General features: G+C 40.3%; 2 protein-coding genes across 2 annotated transcripts; one reads left to right on the top strand and one right to left on the bottom strand.

Annotated features, from left to right (window-relative positions):
* The first annotated feature begins 101 nt into the window (after positions 1 to 101).
* On the top strand, positions 102 to 13872 carry ca6 (carbonic anhydrase VI). The gene is made up of 9 exons (XM_081707202.1): positions 102 to 272; positions 665 to 847; positions 1521 to 1669; positions 2088 to 2183; positions 2856 to 2922; positions 3018 to 3175; positions 3269 to 3395; positions 3494 to 3577; positions 12820 to 13872. Exons 1-9 carry the CDS (start codon positions 188 to 190, stop codon positions 13434 to 13436), a joined length of 1566 nt encoding a protein of 521 aa, XP_081563328.1. The 5' UTR covers positions 102 to 187; the 3' UTR covers positions 13437 to 13872.
* Positions 13873 to 14076: 204 nt separating this feature from the next.
* Positions 14077 to 18770, bottom strand: slc2a5 (solute carrier family 2 member 5). The gene is made up of 12 exons (XM_027024207.3): positions 18677 to 18770; positions 18351 to 18449; positions 18088 to 18245; positions 17695 to 17819; positions 17446 to 17598; positions 16838 to 16963; positions 16061 to 16248; positions 15833 to 15943; positions 15550 to 15651; positions 15185 to 15260; positions 14838 to 14965; positions 14077 to 14531 (listed from the first exon to the last, which is right to left on the bottom strand). Exons 1-12 carry the CDS (start codon positions 18710 to 18712, stop codon positions 14307 to 14309), a joined length of 1527 nt encoding a protein of 508 aa, XP_026880008.2. The 5' UTR covers positions 18713 to 18770; the 3' UTR covers positions 14077 to 14306.
* Between the last annotated feature and the right edge of the window lie 4602 nt (positions 18771 to 23372).

Genomic DNA, 23372 nt, shown 5'->3' with positions numbered 1-23372 from the left:
AGGCCTGTTATTACACGCCCGCGATATTGCGTGTAACCTTTTCCTAAAATCGTGCACATGCATGCAAAACCAAATCCAGGTATGGAGGAGGAGGCATTTCTCCCTAAGTTGCAGTGCACAACACAACCTCCCGGTCTTCACTGAGTAGAGCTGTTCCAGTCTGAGGGGCGCGTTTCAGACACGCGTAATGGAGTTATTTGTCGTGTTCATACTTTTCGGTTTGTTGAGCTTTGCGTTTGCGGGAATTGATGGGGTACATTGGACCTATTCAGGCAAGTATTTAACGCTTTGAATTTGTGAGAGATAATATTTCCATGCTTAACCGTAAATGTATGTATGTAGCCTATTGTTATTATTACATATTGTGTTGCTTGTAAGGATATGTGTTAATGTTACAGCACAGCTTAAATGAACAATTAATTAGTTTAATACTTTCTGAAAACAATCATAAACAACCATTTTTGTCTCGTATCATATCTTTAAAGTTTAATAGACTAGAAAGCTGAAATAAACTAGTTCTCAACCACAAGCCGTACTTTAATTATCACGGTGTTGTGAACAAGCATCCCTGCTGCTGCACGCTTTCCCCACTAGACATAAACAAATCACATTGCACTAAAGGAGCAGTTTAATATTGAATTTGTTTGTCTCGCTGATTTGACAGAGGGAGCTCTGGATCAGATCCACTGGGCAGAGGAGTACCCCGCGTGCGGCGGCCGCAAGCAGTCCCCGATTGACATCCAACGGCGCCACGTGCGCCACAACCCGAACATGCTGGAGCTGGAGCTGACAGGTTATGGAGAGATGACAAACGGTAACTTCTTTATGATCAACAACGGACATACTGGTAAATATCTTCGCACCGATCGAGCCTCATGTATTTTATAATGTAATAATGTGGTGGGTTCGTCTCTTAATAGTGCTTAGTGCTTGGACTACTCTGGTTTCTGAAAAGCTACCTACTATGTTTGTTTGTTTGTTTATTTATTTATTTATTTACTTGTTTATAATGCGTTTCTCTTACTGTTTGAGAAAGACAAAAGTGTTAAGAACAAGCATCTATTTATACGGATTTCTTTCTGTTATAAGTAATGATACAGTTTAACGTGTTACATGTGTGTAATGTCGATACATCAGTATATGTTTCTCCACTTTAAAAATGCATAAATAAATTAACAAAACCTCAGGAAATTTTGAAGTCATTTTGAATGTTTATGGACAAGTAAATCTTGGTATTTTGATATCATGTTGTTAATTAATAACTAATCACACACAGCATTATGTTTTGATATTTGAGACTATCTCAACCATCCAGTTGAAATAGAAGCCAGTTCCAGTAATCTATGAATTACTGGACTTGACTTTGGAAAAATCTCGAACCTTGTTTGGATTCACTCTTCTAAACATACTGAAATAAAAACAGTATATAAAAGTAAATTGTGCTCTTCCATGCTTCCATGTTTCAAGAACCCCTTTCAAGACACGAATGTACTCCGCTTCTCTCTTTGTCGTTTAAACAGTCCAAATCAACCTGCCGCCCACTATGATGATAACGAAGGGGCTGGCAGACCGATACACCGCTGTTCAGATGCACTTGCACTGGGGTGGAATGAACCTGGAGGCCAGTGGTTCTGAGCACACTGTGGATGGCATCCGTTACATAGCAGAAGTGAGCTGTCTTCCCCAGTGCACAGAGCACTCACATACCCAAGCACAATAAGCCTGGTACATTATTCATTAGCCACTAGTAAATTAATCACACAGAGAAGCCATGCAGTCTCATTATGGAGGTAAGCCTGGTTTCATTTGGCACGATGAAGCATGGATTAAGCTTACTACTGTGATCTGCTGTGATCTCCTGTGATCTGCTGTGATCTGCTGTGATCTCCTGTGATCTGCTGTGATCTCCTGTGATCTGCTGTGATCTGCTATGATCTCCTGTGATCTGCTGTGATCTGCTGTGATCTCCTGTGATCTGCTGTGATCTGCTGTGATCTCCTGTGATCTGCTGTGATCTGCTGTGATCTCCTGTGATCTCCTGTGATCTGCTGTGATCTCCTGTGATCTGCTGTGACTCTGTTTCACAGCTTCATGTGGTCCACTACAACTCTGACAAGTACAAGAACTTTGATGAGGCCAAAGATAAGCCGAATGGTCTGGCAGTGTTGGCCTTTTTTTATGAGGTGAGATTCTGCACTATTCTTATCTTATATATGTCATATTTAATTATTTCAGACTAATCTACACTTACATTTTAGTTATATATACTGGCATGACCTTTATACTAGCTTCTGCCATCATTTTATTCCAGAAAGAGCTTAATGATAAAATAAAGTGAAATCCATTTGAGTACAACAACGCCGTCTAGTGGAATTAGGAGTAAAAAGAATTAGAAAAAAATGTAATGAACCTAAAAATTTATACGTGTTCCGAATAACTACTGAATGTTTTGAAACATTTGAATTTAAATATTTTTAACAGTAAAGCTTAAAATGTTTTAATTTTATATTTCAGTGACTTGAGATCTTAGGCCCTGCACCTCATAAAGAGGCCATTGATCTAGCTATTGATCTAGTCATAGTGGGTTGGTCTACTGGCTTCCGTTTTTACCCGAGGAAAATCTAGGAAAGTCTGCAGTTAGTGTCTGTAGTCTGTAATGGCTTTTTTTCTGCATGACTTTAAAATATTTGTTGATCAAGTGTTCATCTCTAATTTCCCTTTGGGGATAATAAAGCATTAATGCACAATTCTGTGTAAATTGAAAGAATGGGTTTCGGTTTCCTTTTCAACCACAATATCTACACATGTAATAACTTAATAATGTGGGATGTATTTGTCATTTTGCTTATATCTAGTATGGGCATTTTGAGAACACATACTACAGTGACTTCATCAGTAACCTGAGAAAAGTCAGATATACAGGTATGTACAATGAAAACATGCCAAAGGAAATCCATTTCCACCCGTTCATGCCTTAGTCCAGCTTTAATGCTCTTCCTGCCTGTACCTCTCCTTAGGGCAGTCCATGAACATTTCTAGGCTGAACGTGCGCTCCATGCTCCCGGAGAACCTTTCCCATTTCTTTCGATATGACGGGTCCCTCACGACCCCGCCATGCTTTGAGAGCACTGTCTGGACAGTGTTTGATACTCCCATCACCCTTTCCCAAAACCAGGTATGCTGCTTCCGCTTGTTCCTCACCCATGCCTCATTTATTTTTAAACTTAATGCTGCTATTGGATGAATGACTAATGGCGGAAACCTTCAGATCAGGATCCTGGAGAGTACCCTAATGGATATGGAGAATAAGACCCTGTGGAATGACTACCGTATAGCCCAGCCTCTCAACGAGCGTGTGGTGGAGTCCTCGTTCTTGCCACGCCGGGATAAAGATTGTAAGTACACAGTTTGCATTTTTTAAAAACTATTTATATTGAATAACATCTATTAAATATAGTTTCTGGATATAAATGTATTTCTCATTCTCCCTCAGCGGTTTGTAAGCAGGACAAGATTGAAGAAACACTTTTGCATATAGAAAAACTGATTACTTCTATTGGAAAACATATACTCTCAGGTACCGCCCATATAAAAAAAAATCTGTATTATTCATACAAGGCCAGTAAATGTCTTTCTGATAACATATTATGCTTTTTATTTGTTCATCACAGGCCATTGTTTTTTCTTGTATGATTGTGGTCACATTCATACAAAAAAAAACAAAACAAAACAAAAAAACAACACATGACATAAGGAAGTCAAGGAAATTTCCTTATAAGAAAACTTTAAAAATGTTACCATACATTTTAGATTTTAATAGTATGACAGTATATGACTTTAGTGACTTTTTGTTTATGAATTTTACTTTCTTATTGTCTTGATAGAATTTTAGATGGACTTTATATTTTACTGAAGTACATGTATGATCTCTTTACAATTACTATAGTACCTATATTTTGACTATATAGTACCTATATTTTTGATTGCATTTTGAAGCTGAAAATTAAGTACATGATATTTAGTTCTTGCATGTTTTATATATCTTACACAACAGAACACATTATTTCTGCACCATTTCTAGATTAAACATGAGAGTTTATATTCAAATGCACCATTTCTAGATTAAACATGAGAGTTTATATTCAAATGCACCATTTCTAGATTAAAATGAGTTTATATTCAAATGCACCATTTTTAGATTAAACATGAAAGTTTATATTCAAATGCACCATTTCTAGATTAAACATGAGAGTTTATATTCAAATGCACCATTTCTATATTAAACAAGAGTTTATATTCAAATGCACCATTTCTAGATTATACATGAGAGTTTATATTGAAATGCACCATTTCTAGATTAAACATGAGAGTTTATATTCAAATGCAACTACAGCTGCTTTCATTTATGCTGCTTTCACTTTCTCCCAAACAGAAATTTCCTTAATACAATCAAACTATAATGATCATAAGATTTGTTGCATTATAACAAGAAATCACAAGAACTCTGCTTGTAGTGATCAGACCTTTAGTCATCATGTAGCATTACTGTTTCTTGAAGGTGCTCCATGTTTTCTTTCCTCTTAGTTCTGTCAGTTTGGCATCGATCGTAGAGCCAATGATTGAAGGAACGATCTAAGGCCACTTAGCCATTGCTGCTTCTATGAGATGATATAAAGAAAAAACAAAGCATACTTACAGTTGTGGTCAACATTATTGGCATTCTTCAATAATAAGTACACCATGTAAAATATCTCATCAAATAAAGTGTTTATTGAAACTGGGAAAAAAATTAGTGTGTGTGTCGCTGCTAGAATGAACAGAGACCTGAGCAAACCCAGGGCCTGACTCTGTTTCAAACATGTATGGTTGCACTGATGTTTTCTCAGGCAGCCATGTTTCTCCCAGGGTCCATGTTCACATGTGAGCAGAGGGTGGGGTAGGTGAGCAGTGGTTTATTATGATTTAAGGAAAGAGACACTCAAACCATCAGTTCTGAACAGGGATGTTTAGACAGAATTAGAACTATCAGAACACTATCCATTGATCTGATAAGATCCTCATTCCCTTGTGAGTTAAATTCTGACATTTAAATAGGAAAAAGACAAAAGGAGTGCAAGTAATCTATTCTAGTAACTATATGTTCGTATATTTCTGATCACGTAGTTAATAAGATACTAGCTCCATCTATAGAACCAGTACATGTATGCACATATATATATATATATATGCTGCACATATACACAGAATTCAGTTATATAACCATGATATTCAATATTCTATGTCAGTATCAACAAACCATGGTAAATTTAATTGATGGAACCAACACTCTTTTTGGGCACTGATCCCTCTCCTTTGACGCTAAGTGCAGAAATTCCTTGATTTTATTTGGTGGATTATCTGAAAAGTAGTTAGAAAAAAATATATACAGAGATTGACACATCAAATCATATTTCATTCTGACCACAGAAAACAACTTTTATGTCCATTTTTATGACACATATTATGTTGCTAACCAGATGGGCTTAATATGAGCTACTGTTGTAATCAGTTTATATAAGATAATAGGTTAAATTCCTAATTAACATTGAAAAATATTATATTAATATTAATATGAGCTACTGTTGTAATCATTGGTTATTTAAGATAATAGGTTAAATTCCTAATTAATATTGAAAAAGCAATAATTCAAAAATTCAATATTCACAGGTTATTGCTCTCAAATGTGATGGAGGCACTGTATACTGTACAATGTATACATGTTGTTTTTTTTAATGGGGTTGTAACATTAGCCTAACTTATTTATATCAGGTATATACAAAGAAATAGCAAAAAAGAGCCTACAGTCTGGTAGACAAGAGCACCTTCATGATGATCAGCACAGAGCGCTACAAGATGAGGCTCACATGCAGCAAGAACAAAGACGTTGGTATCCTCAAAATACTGATGATCATTCAGTGCAATCTAAATCATCGAGGAGCAGCAGACAGAACTTGGTCCTCAAGTTCTGCAGCCATTAAAGCTCGAGCTAAGGCTGAGGCTGCCAATGCTCAGCTGCATTTTGCTGAGAAAGAAGCTTTATTTATAAGTCAAAAAGCTGATTTAGAGGCCAACTTACATCTTCAAAGTCACAAAGTCTGTTGCTGCTGCTATAGCTGAAACTGAGGTTTATGTAGAAGCTGAAGACCTTGAAAGTGGAGGGTTTTGTGAATTAGCACAAGTCACAGAGCCGCCTGTCAGTACAGCCCAACGGACAAGTGAATATCTCTAAAAGCATTTACAGACACAGACAGACAAGTCATTAAAAGCTCAAACAATAGAGAACTACAAAATGTCCACGTCTGAACTGGTTCTTCATTGTGGTCTTCAGCATGATAGTTCCAGTGGCTTCTAACAGTAAACAAATTATGTACTGCAAGCTTTCCCAGCACAAGCCCAAGCGGAGAATTAGAATTTTGGTTTCGATGCTCTCCCTGTTCAGCGAAGCCTTGGAACATGTTGGAACTTGGAAACAGACAGTTTCACATTTCAGGTTTCGCACGATCAGAAGCCATTCACACAAAAAGACATTTTATCTATAGTCTTTATGACCCCCTGGGATTTGTAGCACCCATCAGTATTCTTGGTGAAGCAATTGTTAGAGAGCTTCTGTCTGAACAGTGTGAATGGGATACCCCACTTCCCAAAGAAAGACAAGCAGAATGGAATCTATGGAAGCAGTTACGGGAAGCTCTGGAACATCTTCAGACTCAAAGATGTTATACTGCAGTTTCACTGTCATCAACATTAAAAAAAGAGCCATGCATCTTTTCAGATGCTTCCACTTAGGAAATAGGAGCTGTGGCACACCTGTAAGCTGGTGCCCATAATAGACAGTGTCACACTGAATTCATTATGGGAAAGTCCAAATTGGCACCAAAACCTGCACACACAATTCTGAAGTTGGAGCTGTGCAGAGATCCGTCCCAGCTTTAACAATGACAAGCTCTGAAGTAAACGTCGGCTCATTTTGCTTAGGCTTAACCTTATTGCAATAAAACTGTAGTACTACTCAAAGTTCCTCTCTTACAACGATCCCGAACATGCATAAGGTATTGATAAGCACAACTCTCGAGCTAGCTCGCTATGAGTTACAGTAACATCAGTAGCCAGGAATCCAGCAAGAAAAAGTAACTAGCTAGCAAGCTAAAGTAAAAGAAATGTAACCTATATCAAGTAACTAAAGCAGCTAGGTTAGCTAACTAAAGTAAAAGAAATGTATATCAAGTAAAAGTAGCTAGCTAGTTCAAGTAAAATAAACATTCATCAAGTAAAAGTAGCTAGCTAGCTAAAGTCAAATAAATGTAACCTATATCAAGTAAAGCATGTACATCAAGTAAAAGTAGCTAGTTAAAGTAAAAGTAATATATATCAAGTTGAAAGTAGCTAGCAATAGTTTAGCTACAGTGAAGTGATGCTGTGCCCCACGCGAATTATCTAGGTTAGCTAGCGTTAGCTTTTAGGGATAAATAACGTAAGTATAACATGTATTCAAAGATACTTATTATGACCATTTATCCAAATTTGAAATCTTTATTTATTGCCTAGTGGTGTTGACTAGAGATCTTGATACTTGTTTGTTGTAAACATGAAGTCAAGCAGAATCAACATTCAATAAACAAGACCTGCTTTATTTAAATCTTTAGTTACAGCTGATATATGAAAAATAATAATAAATAAATAGGACCTCTTATTCCTGACCTTCCAGTAACAGACCCACTTTAGTGTGTCTCTCCATCACACCTGTTTGAGTTTTAATCTTTAAGCTTCAGTTATCCTCCCATAATCCATGTTCTTCTTGGTGAAGATGGATCCACCACCAATTCAATGTCACCACATTGAAAGTTCTTTCTGACTTTATTCCACTTCTGTCGCTCTTGTAAAAGTGCTTCCAAAAGAGGTTTGCTAAATATTGCACCTGCCCCCAGCGGCATCTGACATACAGATGCATCTGGTGGGTTGAAAGTCCATTGTATGCCTTGTACCATAAGTGTTCTTTGAATTATGTCCTGATTTATGGAAAATAATGCTTCTCTGAGTTCTCTATTTGCCCTGACAAAGTTTGTTCCATTATCGGATCTAATACTTTTTATCTGCCTTCTTCTGCAAGTGAAGCGTCTTAAGGGTTTACTACATGAGCTGGTGTCCAAAGATCTGACTACTTCACTGTGTATTCCTCTGCTTATTGGGTGCACAAATTATGAGGAAGTACAATATCTTCCTGTCTAAAAGGTAACTTTAGACTATAATGTCCATTGACAAATTTAACTGACTCATCAGCGATTTTCATAAAATGTTTGTTCTCAATAGACATCTCCTTGACTTCATCATAAGATCTTCCATTAAAGTCAAGATTATACTGTGCTACCAACATTTCATACAGATTATGCACTGATATTCTTGTAACTGTATGTGAAGGGACGTCATCACCTGTTTCTGCTCTTAATGGACCATTAACTACCCATCCTAGCAGTGTTTTTATTGTGCATGGACCTCTTCCTTGGCTATTTACTGCCAGGGCTCTGTTATCTTGGGAACATTCATACCTCCCAAGAAGTCAGAATCCATGGTGGAAATTTTGACTCTCTTGAGGTGTGGCCACTTTAGCAAGTCATTTTAATGAGGAATTTTATCTTTTGATACAGGAATCTTTGCTCTTGTGTAAACGCCTGGCAGGGCTATGAACACATTTTCATGAAGCCCACTCTCTTCCAATTCACAAATGGCATTGGTACATATGGTTCTCTCTTGGCCCATTGTATGTAGCAGAATGTTTGTCCTTTTCCCTTTCACATTTAGTTGGTACCTTAATTTATCCGTACAAAATCCGTGGCAGAACTGCCAGAGTCCAGACAGACATATATTTGAATAATTGTAATGCCATTATTTAATTTTACTTTCACAGGTCTGATGAGCATGACACACCAATCTTCACTGGCCCCAATACAGCTGCATGCATTAAAAGAAACTGCCACTGTGCTTCCAGTTGCCTTTTGTTCTTTAATTGGTTCCTGTTTTTCTTCTCCTTTGTTCTGTTCAGCTTTTCCTATGTGCAATAGTGTAGGATGCAGCATACTACAAACAGTACATGAATGACACTGGATACAGTCTTTACTTAAATAACCTACAACAAGACATGCAAAACAAATACCTCTGTCCTTCACAAATGAAATCTTTTTGGTATGTCCTTTCCTTTTAAACCAAAAACAGCTGCCTAGTAGATGTTCTTCTGAGCAAAATACTTCACTGTTTGCCAGGCATAGGGTCAATGTCAACAATAGCTGCATTGGTTGTAAAACCTTTTGTCAATGAACTTTGATTTCACTGATTGTATGCGTGTTGCCTCATACTTTGGGCTCTAGTTACGGGATTTTGTATAATGCCAAGGACAGGGTTTGACAGAATTCTAAAAACTCAACCAAAACTCTAAATTTAGTCATTAATCTTCTTTTAGTCATGTCTTGATTACATGCTTCAACTCTTCATCTCTCCCTCAACTTGTAAGGCAACTTACAGGCCAGCATTTTCAAATTGGTAGCCAAATCTAGTTCATCCGCACAAGAAATTTCCTCCATGGTGTTCAAACACATGATTCCAAAGTTTGAGAATTCTCTGCTTTAATGGGAGACCATGAAAAAGCCTTGCCAATGTATGCAGCAGAGATTTTATATTCATTCCTAAAACGTTCTCGCAGCAGTACCTTGGCCCTGCAAACCCGCTTTCTGACTCCAAACAGAGACAAGTTCTAACCCTCTCTGCTTGACCGGATGACCTGATGTGCACTGCTCCATATGCTCTGTGGAGGCCAAAATTCAGAAAGGTTGTTAAGGAAGGCCATGGACTTTGGGTCTAACACTGATATCTTGGCTTCCATTTTCAAGTTCATTTACCACTTTTAGCTCACCAGATTACCCTTTGATTAGTACCTTTGTTTTCTGTAATTTTAGGGTTTCTTCCAAATGCTTATTAATTTCCAGACAAGTCTCTACTCCTAACGCTCTACTTCTCTTAATTCAGACAGTTTTGTATTGGTTGGCTTCAGTTATCTGGTAAGACTTAATATTTCCTTTTGCTTCCTCAATTTTTCCTGCCTTTAAGCCAATTTTTCTTCCTCTTTCTCTATGGCATGTTACACTTGTTGTGCCGTTACTTTAACTTCTAGTGCTGATTTGTATACTACTGGGCGTCCTAAGGCTGAGGAGTTTTTTGGAACAAAGTCTTTGTTCCAAAATCGTCTGTGCCCTTGGGACAGACACGGAACAATTGTTTTCTGGATCAACTTCATCTCGGGCTCAGCGATATTCAGTAAAGACATTTTCTTGTGTGGATAACCATTGTTCCACCTCATTCACAAATGTTTTGATGTTAACTCTCTTAGCTATGTATTACACTTCTTGTTCATCTTTCTATTCACCCTCTTCCAATAAAAGCTGATATTCCTTATGAATGGTTTCAAAATCCTCCAATAAACCATTATATTTCAACATGTTCTTTTACTTAATTGGAGTTCATATCATCTTTCAAATAATATTAATTCGAAGTGTAAGCTGAAAAAGTTTAGTTTTTCTACTATTATGCAAGCCCATCTCATATTTCTTCATATCATGCATCCTTTCCTCCAATTAATTTTGAACCTGTGTGCCATTACACCTTTTCATATGATGAGCCGTCTCTTCAAGCTTTATACACGCACAAGCTTTAAAGCAGGTTTCTAAATGATCGTCAATTTAATCACTTAGTAGCCAAACAAACACAATGCAAAACATATGTCACGCTCAGTCCCTCCCAGCTTCCATGTTCCATGGCTTCCCGTGTGCATTTTAGTTCCATTCCATAGTTTATTTTTTCTCCGCCCCTCGTGTGGTTTTCCACACCTGTTCCTCGTTTCTAGTCTTGATTGAGTTCATGTATTTAAATCCTGTCTTGGGGGGTTGGTGTTTGCTGTTCATTTGATGTTTGAACGTCTGAATGTCTGTATTGATGTGTTTGAAAGTCCGTACCCGTAAGTTTGTACTCCGTGACTCCCTGTCTGTATGGTTATCCCAGCCTTCGCATTTCTTAGCCTCTGTTAGAGGCTGCTTCCCCCGTTTGCCTTTGTGTACTTTTGTTTCTTTGTTGTCGTGTATTCTCAGAATCTCTATGTGGGCTCTTTGACCCTGAACTACCTTAATGACTCTGAATCTGGATTTGCCCCTAATAAATCTCACTCTTCTCCACACATGCGCCCGCCTCCTTACCGCTCGCCGTTACAACATGTTGGCAATTTACTCAAAAATTATATCTAACAAATTCATCCCATTTCTGACTACTTTGATTAGGATTTCCAGTATTTGATAACTTTTAATGTGACAGGACTACCACTGACCTCGGTATTTCCACAAATGCGTCAAATTCCTTTGTTACTTTCCTTATGTGGTCTCAGAACTCCAATAGTCCACTATATCCACTGTTTTACCAAGATTCAGTTGCTGGCTTTTGATTATTGTTATGACCAATTATCCAAATTTGAAGCCTGTAGCTGGTCATTTATTGAACAGTAGTGTTGTCTGGGAATCTCGACGCTTGTTTGTTGTAAATATGAGGTCCAACAGAATTGACATTCAATAAACAAGACCTGTCTACAGGTCCTCAGTAACAGCTGATCTCCAAAAAGCAATAAATAAAGCAGAAGATAAAAATAAAGCAAAAATAAAGGTGATACAAAACAAACATAAATATAGTATATCCGAAAACCACAACCACAAGGTCAAAAGCCACGTGCTCCCAACCAGCCATGCCCTTTGACCTTTCTTCCTCCTATTTATAGACCTGTGACATGCAGAGGGCACATACTCAGAAACAAATACCTCAAAACATAAACATTATCAAAGTAACGGCTCCTACACTACTCATAATGTCCAAGTAGTAGTGCGAGAGATCCAGCATGGTAAAGACTTCTCTCCAGTCTCTCTCGGTCCCGTAGCAGCCAGCTGACACACTCCATACTGTTTTCTCATTCAGGACAGTAAGACTGTAGCCACCATGCATAGAACTAGCAAGCAACTAGCTCTCTAGCTGTCTAGAGAATTCAGTTGTTTATTTCAGTTCATTTTAATGTTGCTTTTTGGCATTACAAATATTCAGACTTGTATTACCAAAGCTTTGATGGAGAAGTTAACATTTTAAACAGAAGGCAAAATAGGTTTAAATAGTTTAATTAATGTATCAATGAATATCAGGTAGAGATTACTTAATTATATTACATAATAATAATAATAATAATATTATGAAAAGTACCATTACTACTACCATCATCATAATAATAGCATAATAATAGCAATAATAGCAACAACAACTAATAATAACAAAAACAACACCAATAATAAACAATAATAAACTGTGAGTGTGTGCTTGTGATTCTGTATCTCTTTATTTTGGGTGCCTCATACCAACCACACAACTCAGAGAATGTCATATATATTGAACTTATATGATTTGGGTAAAACACATAAGAATCATATGTGAGTTTTAAAAAACTTTTCTATATGGGGCACTTACACTACACATGGTAATTCTCTCTAGGACAGTAATTAAAATATATCACCACTGTACAAAGAAGTCTAGCTCTCCATTATCTTACTTCCATTCAGAAAATGGAGACTCCAAACTTGGCAGTAAGAGTTTTTTTCAGGTGGATGAGCAGAACAAGTCGACCAGTGAACATTTACAGGACTGAAATGGTGTTAAAGTAGATCTGAAAATGATCTGTACAAGAGTAATAATGCTTCTCTCTTGTCTCTTCAGAACCACGAGCTATATTTCCACTGATGCTACACTTCACTGCCAGCAATGTTGAGAGTTATGCTTTACTGAACCTGGCTCCCCACATGAACCTGCACTCCTTCACGGCCTGCATGAGCGTGCGTGTGAGTAACCGACCCGTGCACACGGTGCTGTCTTACTCCAGCTCAAGCAATGATAACGAGCTCACCATCACCGTGGGCAATGAAGTGGGCCTCTGGATCGGAAATGAATTCATCAACTTACCCCACAGCCTCCGGCCAAGCAGCTGGGCGCACTATTGCGTGACCTGGGCCTCTCACACCGGAGGGGCCGAGCTGTGGGTGAATGGCATTGTGGGAAAAGAGCAATACCTGCAGGCAGGGTACAAGATTCAGACTGGCGGTATCTTCATTCTGGGGAAGGACCAGGACGGCTTCCTGGGAATCTCAGATTCGGATGCATTTGTGGGCCACATGACAAATGTGAACATATGGGATTTTGTGCTGAGCTCTGAGGAAATCCAGGAACAGATGTCCTGTGAGAAACACCTGGTAAAAGGGAATGTCCTGAACTGGGGCATCACCCCCATGAGTCTGTATGGAGGGGTCCAACTGGACACTGAACAAAAGTGTTCCTGATCCAACTAACAATCAATGCATTTCAATCAGCCAGACCTACATTCCAAATGTCTTTTATTCATGGACTGTAGTTCTCTGAGCAGTTGACTAACTGCAGTGCTTTGGAGACATAGGGACATAGTATCGGTTTTGTTCATTTATTCTTAAAATGTCTCTCCTTATTGTCTTATCACAATATATCTATTGTATGTTTTGTATACAATGACAAACATCCATATCTGCATGCTTTAACAGAACTTTATCTGCATATTTGAATAACATATGCTTCTAAAATAAAGCAAAATACTTTACACTCACAATTTTCTAAATGAAATAAAGTGATTTGAAGTGAACTTCATTTAGTAATTTAAAATGTACTTGCATTGTGCATAGTAGATCATCCTACTTGAAACCATTAATAGAATTTTTTTTTTTTTACCTAAAATGTAATCTTAATTTGACAACTTCCTCCTGCCTTATGAATTTATGAATTGTTCTGCTGGATGTTCATGGGCTAAAATAAGGTTACAAAAACAAACTCCGTGTAAAATTGCTATTTACATGGGGAATGCTTGAAGCAGCACTTTTGCTTCTACTATAATTTTGTGGCAAAATTATGAGTTCATGTATGTGGTGCATACAACCACAACTGTGGTGCACTTTGACTGACAATGTCAGACATATCATTTTCAGTTGATGCTCCTGATGGCCTGTGTAATTTGTATGCAGCCTGCATTCTACTATTCAACTCTACCACCACTGACAGCCACAGTCAAGTTGACAGTGACAGTGTTTCTTAAGACAAAAAATGGAAGATGCTGGAAACGTATACTGACTTACATTGATGGATTGATATAAAGAACCACTTGGTCCTCAGGGTGAGCCAATGTTTCAGAAGGTCGTAATTAAATCCTCCCCATGGTCTCTCACTCCTCTTACTTTCAACTCACAGTCCTCAGCCTCCAGTACAATCTCCACCTTGTTCCTCTTAGCGAACAGCTTGCTGATCTCCAGGAAGGTGGTGTTCTTGGTTTCAGGAATTACCACCCAGATGTAGATGAGCGTGACGAGACAGATGAAAGCGAAGATAATGAAGCTGTAAGCCCCCAGCCCTTTCTGCTCAGACACACACACGCACACACACATGCACGCGCGCACACACACAGTAACCATGAGGAACATAAAACTCCTCATTAACTAATTTAGGCTGACTTTGATGAGGTCCTGTGGGTGTATCCTGCTCAAGCCTCATAAATGGATTCTCAACGGAGACTAGAAAACCCTCAAACTACCAGCTGCTCAATTTCTTTTCAGTAATGTTACTGATTCAAAGGCTTAGCCAATTTTAAAAATACTAGCTATAGAGTTCACCTTCATTAAAAATAACATTTTTTGTCTGTGATTTGCAGCTGTTAGCCTGACCTCTAAGAAAGGGAAGACCAGGCCCACTGTGAAGTTGCAGAGCCAGTGCACGGACCCGGCCACCAGGAACGCTGCTGGCCTGGAGGACTGGCGGAATATCTCAGTGGTAATCACGGTCGGAATCGGACCTGTGGGAGCACACACCGGTAGCCTTTCATCATCATCATCTCCCCCAGTTTATCATCACACATTTTATCATTCTTTCTTTGAGGAAAAAGTGGACTGTATTTATGAGGCAGAAGCTTTTCCATTTTATGTCCACTTTCATGCAGGCTCATCCTGAAGTATCTCATAAAGTATTTGAGGTAAAACAATATGGATTTAGATGAAGTCAGTTGTGCACTTACTGGGGCCAATGGCATGTCCTATGACATAAATGATGACACATGCAATGCTGACATAGGGCATCCAGTGCAGACTCTCCTGTGGACAGTCCAGCAGAATTTTAGTTTCGGGTAAATCTGTCACTTTTATGGAGCCCCGGATCCCCCCCCAACCACCCCCCATCCCCCTCCTGCCCAGGGAGAGAATTGCCAGTGCAGCATGTTCTCTGTTCCAGAGTCCAGATCTGCTGGCTCTGTTTTAACTTGTGCTGGGCCCATTTACGATGCCCGTGATGCTCCGCTGTAATTATTACGGCTAAGATCCTGCGGGCACTTCAAAGCAGATTGAAAATCCTTTTATGCTGGGAGGCTGGCGGCAGCGTGTGTACCTGCAGACTGAGGGCAGCGGTGAGGAGGAGGCAGGCCGCACAGCAGATCCCAAAGCCAATGAGCAGTAGCAGCTTCCTGCCTGAGGCCTCCACCATGAACACCTGCACAGGAGTGTGCGCACACACACACACACACACACACACACACACAGACACACACACACACACACACAGACACACACACAGACACACACACAGACATAGCATCCTTACTTTAATCTATTCCAGACAGGCAGCAATCTGGCAATCACAGGGGCAGCTGAGGTGGGAGATAGACGCTTACAGCTACAAAGGTCATGAGGACATTCACAGACCCCGTTCCAACTGTCACATACTGAACGTCGTTCTCCTTCACTCCTGCCGAGCCAAAGATGCTGTCGGCGTAGTAATACACCTGGGAAACGGGATGGGGAATTCCGTCTCAGAAGAGTCGGGGGTTAAGTCAGCTATGGCTTTTTCACACGCTGGCAGTGGCCAGAGCAAGTGGCGGAAGGTTGTCGGTGCGACGTACGGCATTGACCCCCGACAGCTGCTGACCCATGTTCATGAAGATGATGGAGAGCAGCTGCCAGCGCAGGGAGGGGAAGGTGAAGAGCCTCAGCACGGACAGCTGGCCCTCGGCCCGCTCCGACTGCTCCTCCAGCCGCATCTCCAGCAGTTCCTCGTCCACCTCCTCCCAGCCTCGGAGACGCCGCAGTGCTAAAATGCAGAAGCTCACAGCCCAACCCACCCCGCCCACACACACACCCACACACACAGCACATGGGTCTCCAACGTGACTGCCACACATTTCTGGTTTGGAGAGCATGCTGAATGGATCTCAGTAATTCACTGTGTGAATTATGTCTAGAGAAGCACTCAGTTATTACCCCCCCCCCCCCCCCCCCCCAAACCCAACCATGTGTCTCATACTTATCTATTCTTTTATTTCAAATTGTAGCTCAAGGCATTTTTATTTTAAGATACATTCACTGTTTTTTTTCCAGAAAATGATAATAAGCCCGTTGCTTTCCAGAGGCCTGAACTGTAAGCATAAAAACAGTAAAAAAGCACAAATCCTTCTGTCTAAACACAGCTGGTGACTTTTAGGAGTTTCTTATTGCTGACACTTATTCTCCTCGTGATCATCAAGTAGTTTCATATCAAAATGCATGCAGAGGTAATGCAAAGTGCTAATTGTTTTCCTATAGTTCTGCTTTACCAAGGGGCAGTTGTGGAGCTACTCAAACACGTCTCACTTCGCGATTGCATGTGCTTCCAGTCAAACACTGGAACAAAAAGCCTGTACCTTTCCTGGCGTTGTTCTCATCGCCCTTCTGGATGAGCATGTAGCGAGGACTCTCTGGGAAGAAGGGCAGGAGAAGCAGCTCGATCACAGCAGGGCCACCCGTGAGCGCCAGCATGATGGGCCAGCCTGCCGGGAGGACAGCACGCCTCAGCAAGCCTCTCTCCAATATCGCCTTAACAGACTTCCTTTACTCGCAACCTCAGATGAGTGCTTCCCTACCCGCTTCACAGGGACCTCAGACAGGCCACAGTTTTCTCTGTCTCTGGCCCAATGTGTGCCAGGTGTTTAGTGTTCATAATTGCTTGGTTCAGGTGTACTGGGAACTGAAGTAGAGCAAAACTGTGGTGTCTGTGGGTCCCTGTGGGTTGTTTTGAGAAACACTGCAATAAAGCAGTAGGCCATACAGCACTACAACGATGGCCATGGGTTGTTTTGAGAAACACTGCAATAAAGCAGTAGGCCATACAGCACTACAACGATGGCCCATGTCCACATCAACGAAATTCAGGACTCCATCATGTACACAGAATCCTAATGTATGCTTAAGTAACCACACAAGAGGCATACTATCTAAAACCACATTTATCTGATGGCATGACAAGGCCTACTCTCTGCGTTTCCCAGAATGCTTCGGACACCAAACACTTGGGCGGTGAGGATGCCCACAGTGATGAAAAGCTGAGGGACGATTCCAATGGCTCCCCTCAGGTTCTTAGGGGCCAGTTCTCCCAAATACATTGGCACCACATTGGATGAAAGGCCTGGAAGAGTAGTAGCAAAAAAAGTACAATATTACAATCTATTCAATTAACTACAATTTCAGATCTTGACATGCGTGAGAGTAAAGATCTACCAACCAGCACAAATGCCAACTATGAAGCGAGCGACGATAATGATCTCGAATGAGCCCACCATCTCACTGACTCCCATCATTACAGCAGGGCCGATGGAGAAGATGTTGTTGAAGAGGAGTGTGCCTTTCCTATCAACAGTTACATGTCACACAAATACATGTCACTATCTATCAGACATAAGGGTAGAAAGAGTAAATCGGTAGACGACAATGCCCACTTTTGTCATAACTATTATTGTCTTATGAAGAGAAAATAAGCCCATTTTTATACATAGACATTTTATTCTAGGTCTATGTCTAGAGTTGTGAGCATATTCAAGGGAGCAGCCCCACTGATAATGTAGTTGAATTCCAAAGCCAGTTGAACCCCTGCTCTTCCACATGGAGATCCACGTACCTTCCTAGGTTGTTGACCAGCGGGGCCACCATGAGAGAGCCGAAGAAACCACCCAGAGGGTACATGGACACAGTCAGGGACCACAGCAGGGTCAGGCTGCTGTCCGTGAGCGAGGCGTTACGGCTCTCGTACACACGGGCGTAAAACCTCTGCATGTGCTGCAAGCCAATTTCACATGTGTTGTATTACACAGGACTACAAGTCAGCCACCATCTGAACACACAAAACGCAAGGTGATATGAACGATTGCTGAGAGCCGGTACCAGGGCAGGGGAGTTGACAACAGCCACGTTGTAGCCGTACTGGAAAGACGAGCCGAATGCGGAGACCAGGGTAGCCAGCGCCAACACCAGAGTTAGTTTCTGCAAGAAAGCTACTTGTTTACAAAAGCTACTAGTCAAACAAATGACACAACTCTGAAAAATCCTAAATCACTACACTTCAAATGGCTAAATGCATTTCCACACTGGCCGTGAATCCAAACAGTTTCTCAAACAGAAATAATGAGATTTTCTTTGACCCCATGGGAGTCAAATATTGAAAATTAAAGAGTTTTTGGTAAAGTAAGTGCCAACCAACCATGACTTACCCCCTCTCTTTCCCCCACAGAGATGTTTTTCCCCATGCTTTCAACTGTAAATAATCCCCAGTATGAACACCTGGCCAGACAGAGACGAGCTACAGTTTCCTGGGAATGCACTTTGGACATTGGAGTCAGTGCTTGGCACGTTATAACAGATTTGATAAACAGATCTATTAGAGGTACTTTGTGCGTGCTGTGATAAAGTTACAGACATGCACACCACAGGTGGGAATGGTGCATTTCATTATAAGTCAACCTGGGATGGGCAATAAAAGCAATATGAGCCTCATAATCACTCCAGTATCAGACTGTACAGGCAGGATTCCCTACAGTCTGCTATTGTTTGTGAATACATGAGGTGCAAGGTAGAGACTCCTATCAGATTAGGAGATAGCTGGCATGTTGGTTTGTGCTGCCACACTGGAAACTAGGGCCCACATCATTTCCCAGAGCACAGCAACTGTGGCAGAGTATTCCAGTTCAGTAATCCTCTGGGAATATCTCTAGTGAATAATTTAATCCAACAAGCCTTCTGGTTACTGGCACAAACATCTAAGCACTTGACTATCACTGGATGTTTTTTATTTGTTTTTGTTTTTTTTACAGAAATAAAATGACAGATATACTGATCAGGTAGAAGCAGTAAAAGAAGTGCTTATGGAAGTTATTTAGCATAATTACCAGCTGGTTATCGAATAACCAACACAATTCATAATGCAACTCATCTATTTTAATATTCCGTAGTGCTTTCTGAAGTCTACTGAACTGACGTTTAGAAAGGCGAACCGTGTTTGCCCAGGAAATATGCACCTCTGTTTGAGTTGGTGAGTTCTTCAAAGGCAGCATTAAAGTGAACCAAAAGGAACAAGAAAAAAAAAAAAGACGAGAGCGCACTTCAGCCTGTGTTAGCCCACTGACGTCTGGCGGTTGCCCTTGCGTACAGTGGGAGAACAGAGTGAGCGGTGGGTGTGCGGCATGAAGAGCCAGAGTGCTCCTGGAGGCTGGACTGTGGACTGCGATATTCTGCAGATGTGCATCTGAGAAAGGGTTTTGAATGGAGCCTGGAGCCAGTGCTGGGCACAAGGGAAAGTGCTCGCTAATGTGCGTCCTTCAGGCTCTGGTCCTCTACGGCGCGCATGCCTCAGCCCTGACTGAGGGGACAAGCTAGCAGAAAAACACTGCTCCTGGGTAAATTCATTACACCAGCTAGTATCGCAGGCCTATTCATTTTTGTTCGCTTTCACAATATAAAAGTCGGGATTGCCTTTTCGGGATTTGAGGCACTAAGTTGCTACATAAGACTTTCCACTAACCCCGCCGTGAAATTGTTGTGTCTTAGCCCTAAGAGCAAAGAGGGCTCAGATGACAGCTGAAGTGTATGAGCAGTGCAACCGCTCATTTCTCCAAGGAAAAAGGGAAACACAGAGGACTGTTTTGAATTCTCTGCTGGGACCTGCACACTCATTTCTTATATCAAATTAACAAGTATCTGGCAGCGGAGGCAGGTCACGCACAGGTCACTTCCTCTACCTTAGGGTAGGCACCGAGAGAAACCATTCATGTCGGGTCAGCTCGGCATCACGTGGTTTGTAGAGCACGCTGGGCTGAATGTGGAAGTTCCATGGCACTCTGGCTCCCCCTACAGGCTGCAGACTGCAGGTTGGCAGGGGACTGACAGAGATGTGTGGAGTGCCTGTATCGGCCCTCGTTTGACATGTGCTTCTTTTAGCAGGCACTGTGACGCAGTGTCTCCCATGCTTGCAGAGAGCCCCTGCAGTTGCTGCACTGGCAGGGGAGACTGGTAACTTAGTACCACAGCCTTCTTTTCTGATTCAAGCCTGCTACTAACTGTCCACAATATTATTTTTAAGCTTGTAACAAATACATGCTTAGTGTTATTTGTACCAGTTATATGCCATTGGAATATGTCATATTCCACCTTACTACTTATATAAAATATATCCATTCAACTATATATATATATATATATAGTGGGTTGATTCTTTTTCCTCATACTCAGGCCTTTTTTTTGCTTTTCCTAGGATGTCTCTTCTGGACTAAGATTGATGATGTCATTTCTGGCATCTATTGGAGCCACTCCTTCAGTTTAGGGGGTTACAGTCCCAAGTGCCCCTGTCATGTTGGTGTTATCCTTCCATTCTCTCTCTCTATTATATATATATATATATATATATATATATATATATATATATATATATATATATATATATATATATATAGTTAGCTTAACTACTAGTGTTTTTTACGTAACAAGCGAGAATGATAACAGTAGAGGTGAGGTTTCAGTAGTTGATCTAAAAAAAGCCCTTTAAATAGAACATATAATTTGAATAGGTGGATATAAAGTTAAGGGTATGAATGACTCCTACTGTAAGTTGCTAATCTGTTGTTTTAATGATTTTATAGACCCTGCTATACCAAGTTATTTAAGAACAGCTAGCACATTGTGAGTAAGCATTTAGAGTTTATGGTACAGCCTTCCTATGTAAAAATAGTATTATCATGTGTAAACTAATTAAAGCTTACAGCTTTGAGTGGCTATGTGCTAACTAACAAACTAGCTAACAAATAAGAAAATCCAGATCTTACGTTCAACCTCATATCTTAGTTTGCTATGTTGGCAAACACCTTGAGTTTTTCACCTTTAAAAAGTTTCCTTTAAAACATATTTAACCCACCTCAAAACAAACGAACTAACTAAAAGCTCAATACAAAACAGCAACAACAACAACCACCACACGTCAGCAGAACGGTGACTTATAACGGTGACTTCCACACAGCTACAGCCCTGATCATCAATGCTTACCATCTTCTTACTGCAATAGATATATGACCTCCTGTCTTCATATAAAAGAATAAGAATAACCCTTGGAAGGTGTAATAGAATAATTAGTCAATGTCAGTAGCTGCAGAAAAGCCTTTAATTCTGTGTGTGGGAGGAAGGGTGTGCCCTTGACATATTACAAATGTGCATTTACTGTTAATACTGACTGGTACTTAGTACTTAGTACTGTTCAGTACTTACTGGTTATTACAACTTTACACAATAAAAGTATGTTAAACGCATAGAGAGGAAACAAATTAGCAACTTATTTAATATTATTATTTTTTAGCAATATTTTTGGTTCATATGTTTCCTTAATATTATCCAATTTAGTTTTCGTGAGGTTTTATATGTAAGATCCAGTTAGGAATTGGGCAAAAAACTAATTTACTTCATGTGCATAACATAGCTCATAGTGTTTCATTGATTGTGCTCCTCTAAGGTTACTGATGTTTAAATAATTATTTAAAATATTGATCTGTTATTATCTTGTATATTATTGATCTGTTATCTGTTCCAGAAAACAGCCTGGCAGTTACAACTGTTCCCAAATGCACCTTCACTTGCCCTTAGTTTCCTTTAAAACATATTTAATTGACTTGTCCTTGCTAAGTTTCCTTTAAAACATATTTAAGCAGTAATTTTCGCTATTTTGGAAACAATGCTCCTTTCGCTTTTCAGCCAGAGGTGTGCTATGGTAACAGCTCGGGGAACCATCACTATAGCATCGCGAGCACATATATTTCCCCTGTGGTTTGCTCCCAGCACAGTGCTGCGGAGTTAATGAATTAAGTGGGCAGACTGCCAAAACAGGAGGAAAAGACAGAACTCGGAAAGTGCGTCCACTCGATGAAGTCATTTCGGTGTGAGCAAGAGCTGCCAAGACTTGGGCTTCACGCTAGCCTCAGAGACATGGTGAAGGAGTTTGTGTAGAATTCTGAAGGACAACTGTTTATGGGCATTTCTTCTTCTTCTTTTTTTTTTTTTTACACTTTTACCGCACTATAGCTCCGTCAGCTTTGTCACTCAGACCGCTCCTCTGGTCTTTTGTTCTCAGTGTTAGCGCAACGTCTGGTGGTAAAAAGGTTTGGGAACGGTATTTATAGCATACGTGCATTAGCACAGGTTTGTTATACTAATTCAAATGTTATGGTCAAAGAGGGTAATATTGAGGATTACAGATTACCATCTGTGTTGACTGAGAGTCACAGGACATGTAAAGCAGCATGAAAACAGCAGTCTTTGAATTTAGGATTTCCTGTCGATAGGGCAAAACCTTAGAGAGCTGCAGCACTCAGGAGCGAATGTGCATCAGATTAAGCAAATTATATTTACAGACTGGCTGCCTAAAATGGTCACAGATAGTATTGATTACCATAAAAAACCCCTGAAGTTTACCAAGGGCAAGGATCCAGCTATTTAACATCTATTTTATGACTAACACATGAATAGTCCGTTCAAGGTCACAGCACTACAACTGGTAAACCTTGATTTTGCATAACATTAGAATGGAGCAATTTCTTACAGAATGTTCACAAACGAATTACCAAGTAACATGCTGTTCATTCTGAATTACAAACAGACCGATGAATGAAAATTTTCATTTTTTGTCTCTATAATTGTGAATAGATTATCCAAACAGGTTGCGGGTACGCCGCATTCTGTTGCCAGCGCTCGGCTCAGCCTGCCAGGAGCATGCGGTCGTTTCAGCAGTGCTGAGTGGACAGTAGGGGTCTCTGTGCGACCAGCACGCATAACTGCAGCGCTGCAGCGTACTGCAAGTGCGGCCTCTCGCCCTTTCCTCCCCCAGCAAACTCATTCCTCTTACTGATTGCACCTCATCAGCTTAAGCAGGAG

The sequence above is a fragment of the Electrophorus electricus genome, chromosome 24, assembly GCF_041902795.1.
Source record: "Electrophorus electricus isolate QZ-2024a chromosome 24, ASM4190279v1, whole genome shotgun sequence".
Classification (NCBI taxonomy): domain Eukaryota; kingdom Metazoa; phylum Chordata; class Actinopteri; order Gymnotiformes; family Gymnotidae; genus Electrophorus; species Electrophorus electricus.
The sequence above is the reverse complement of the archived record's forward strand: the minus strand, read 5'-3'. Positions and strand labels throughout refer to the sequence as shown.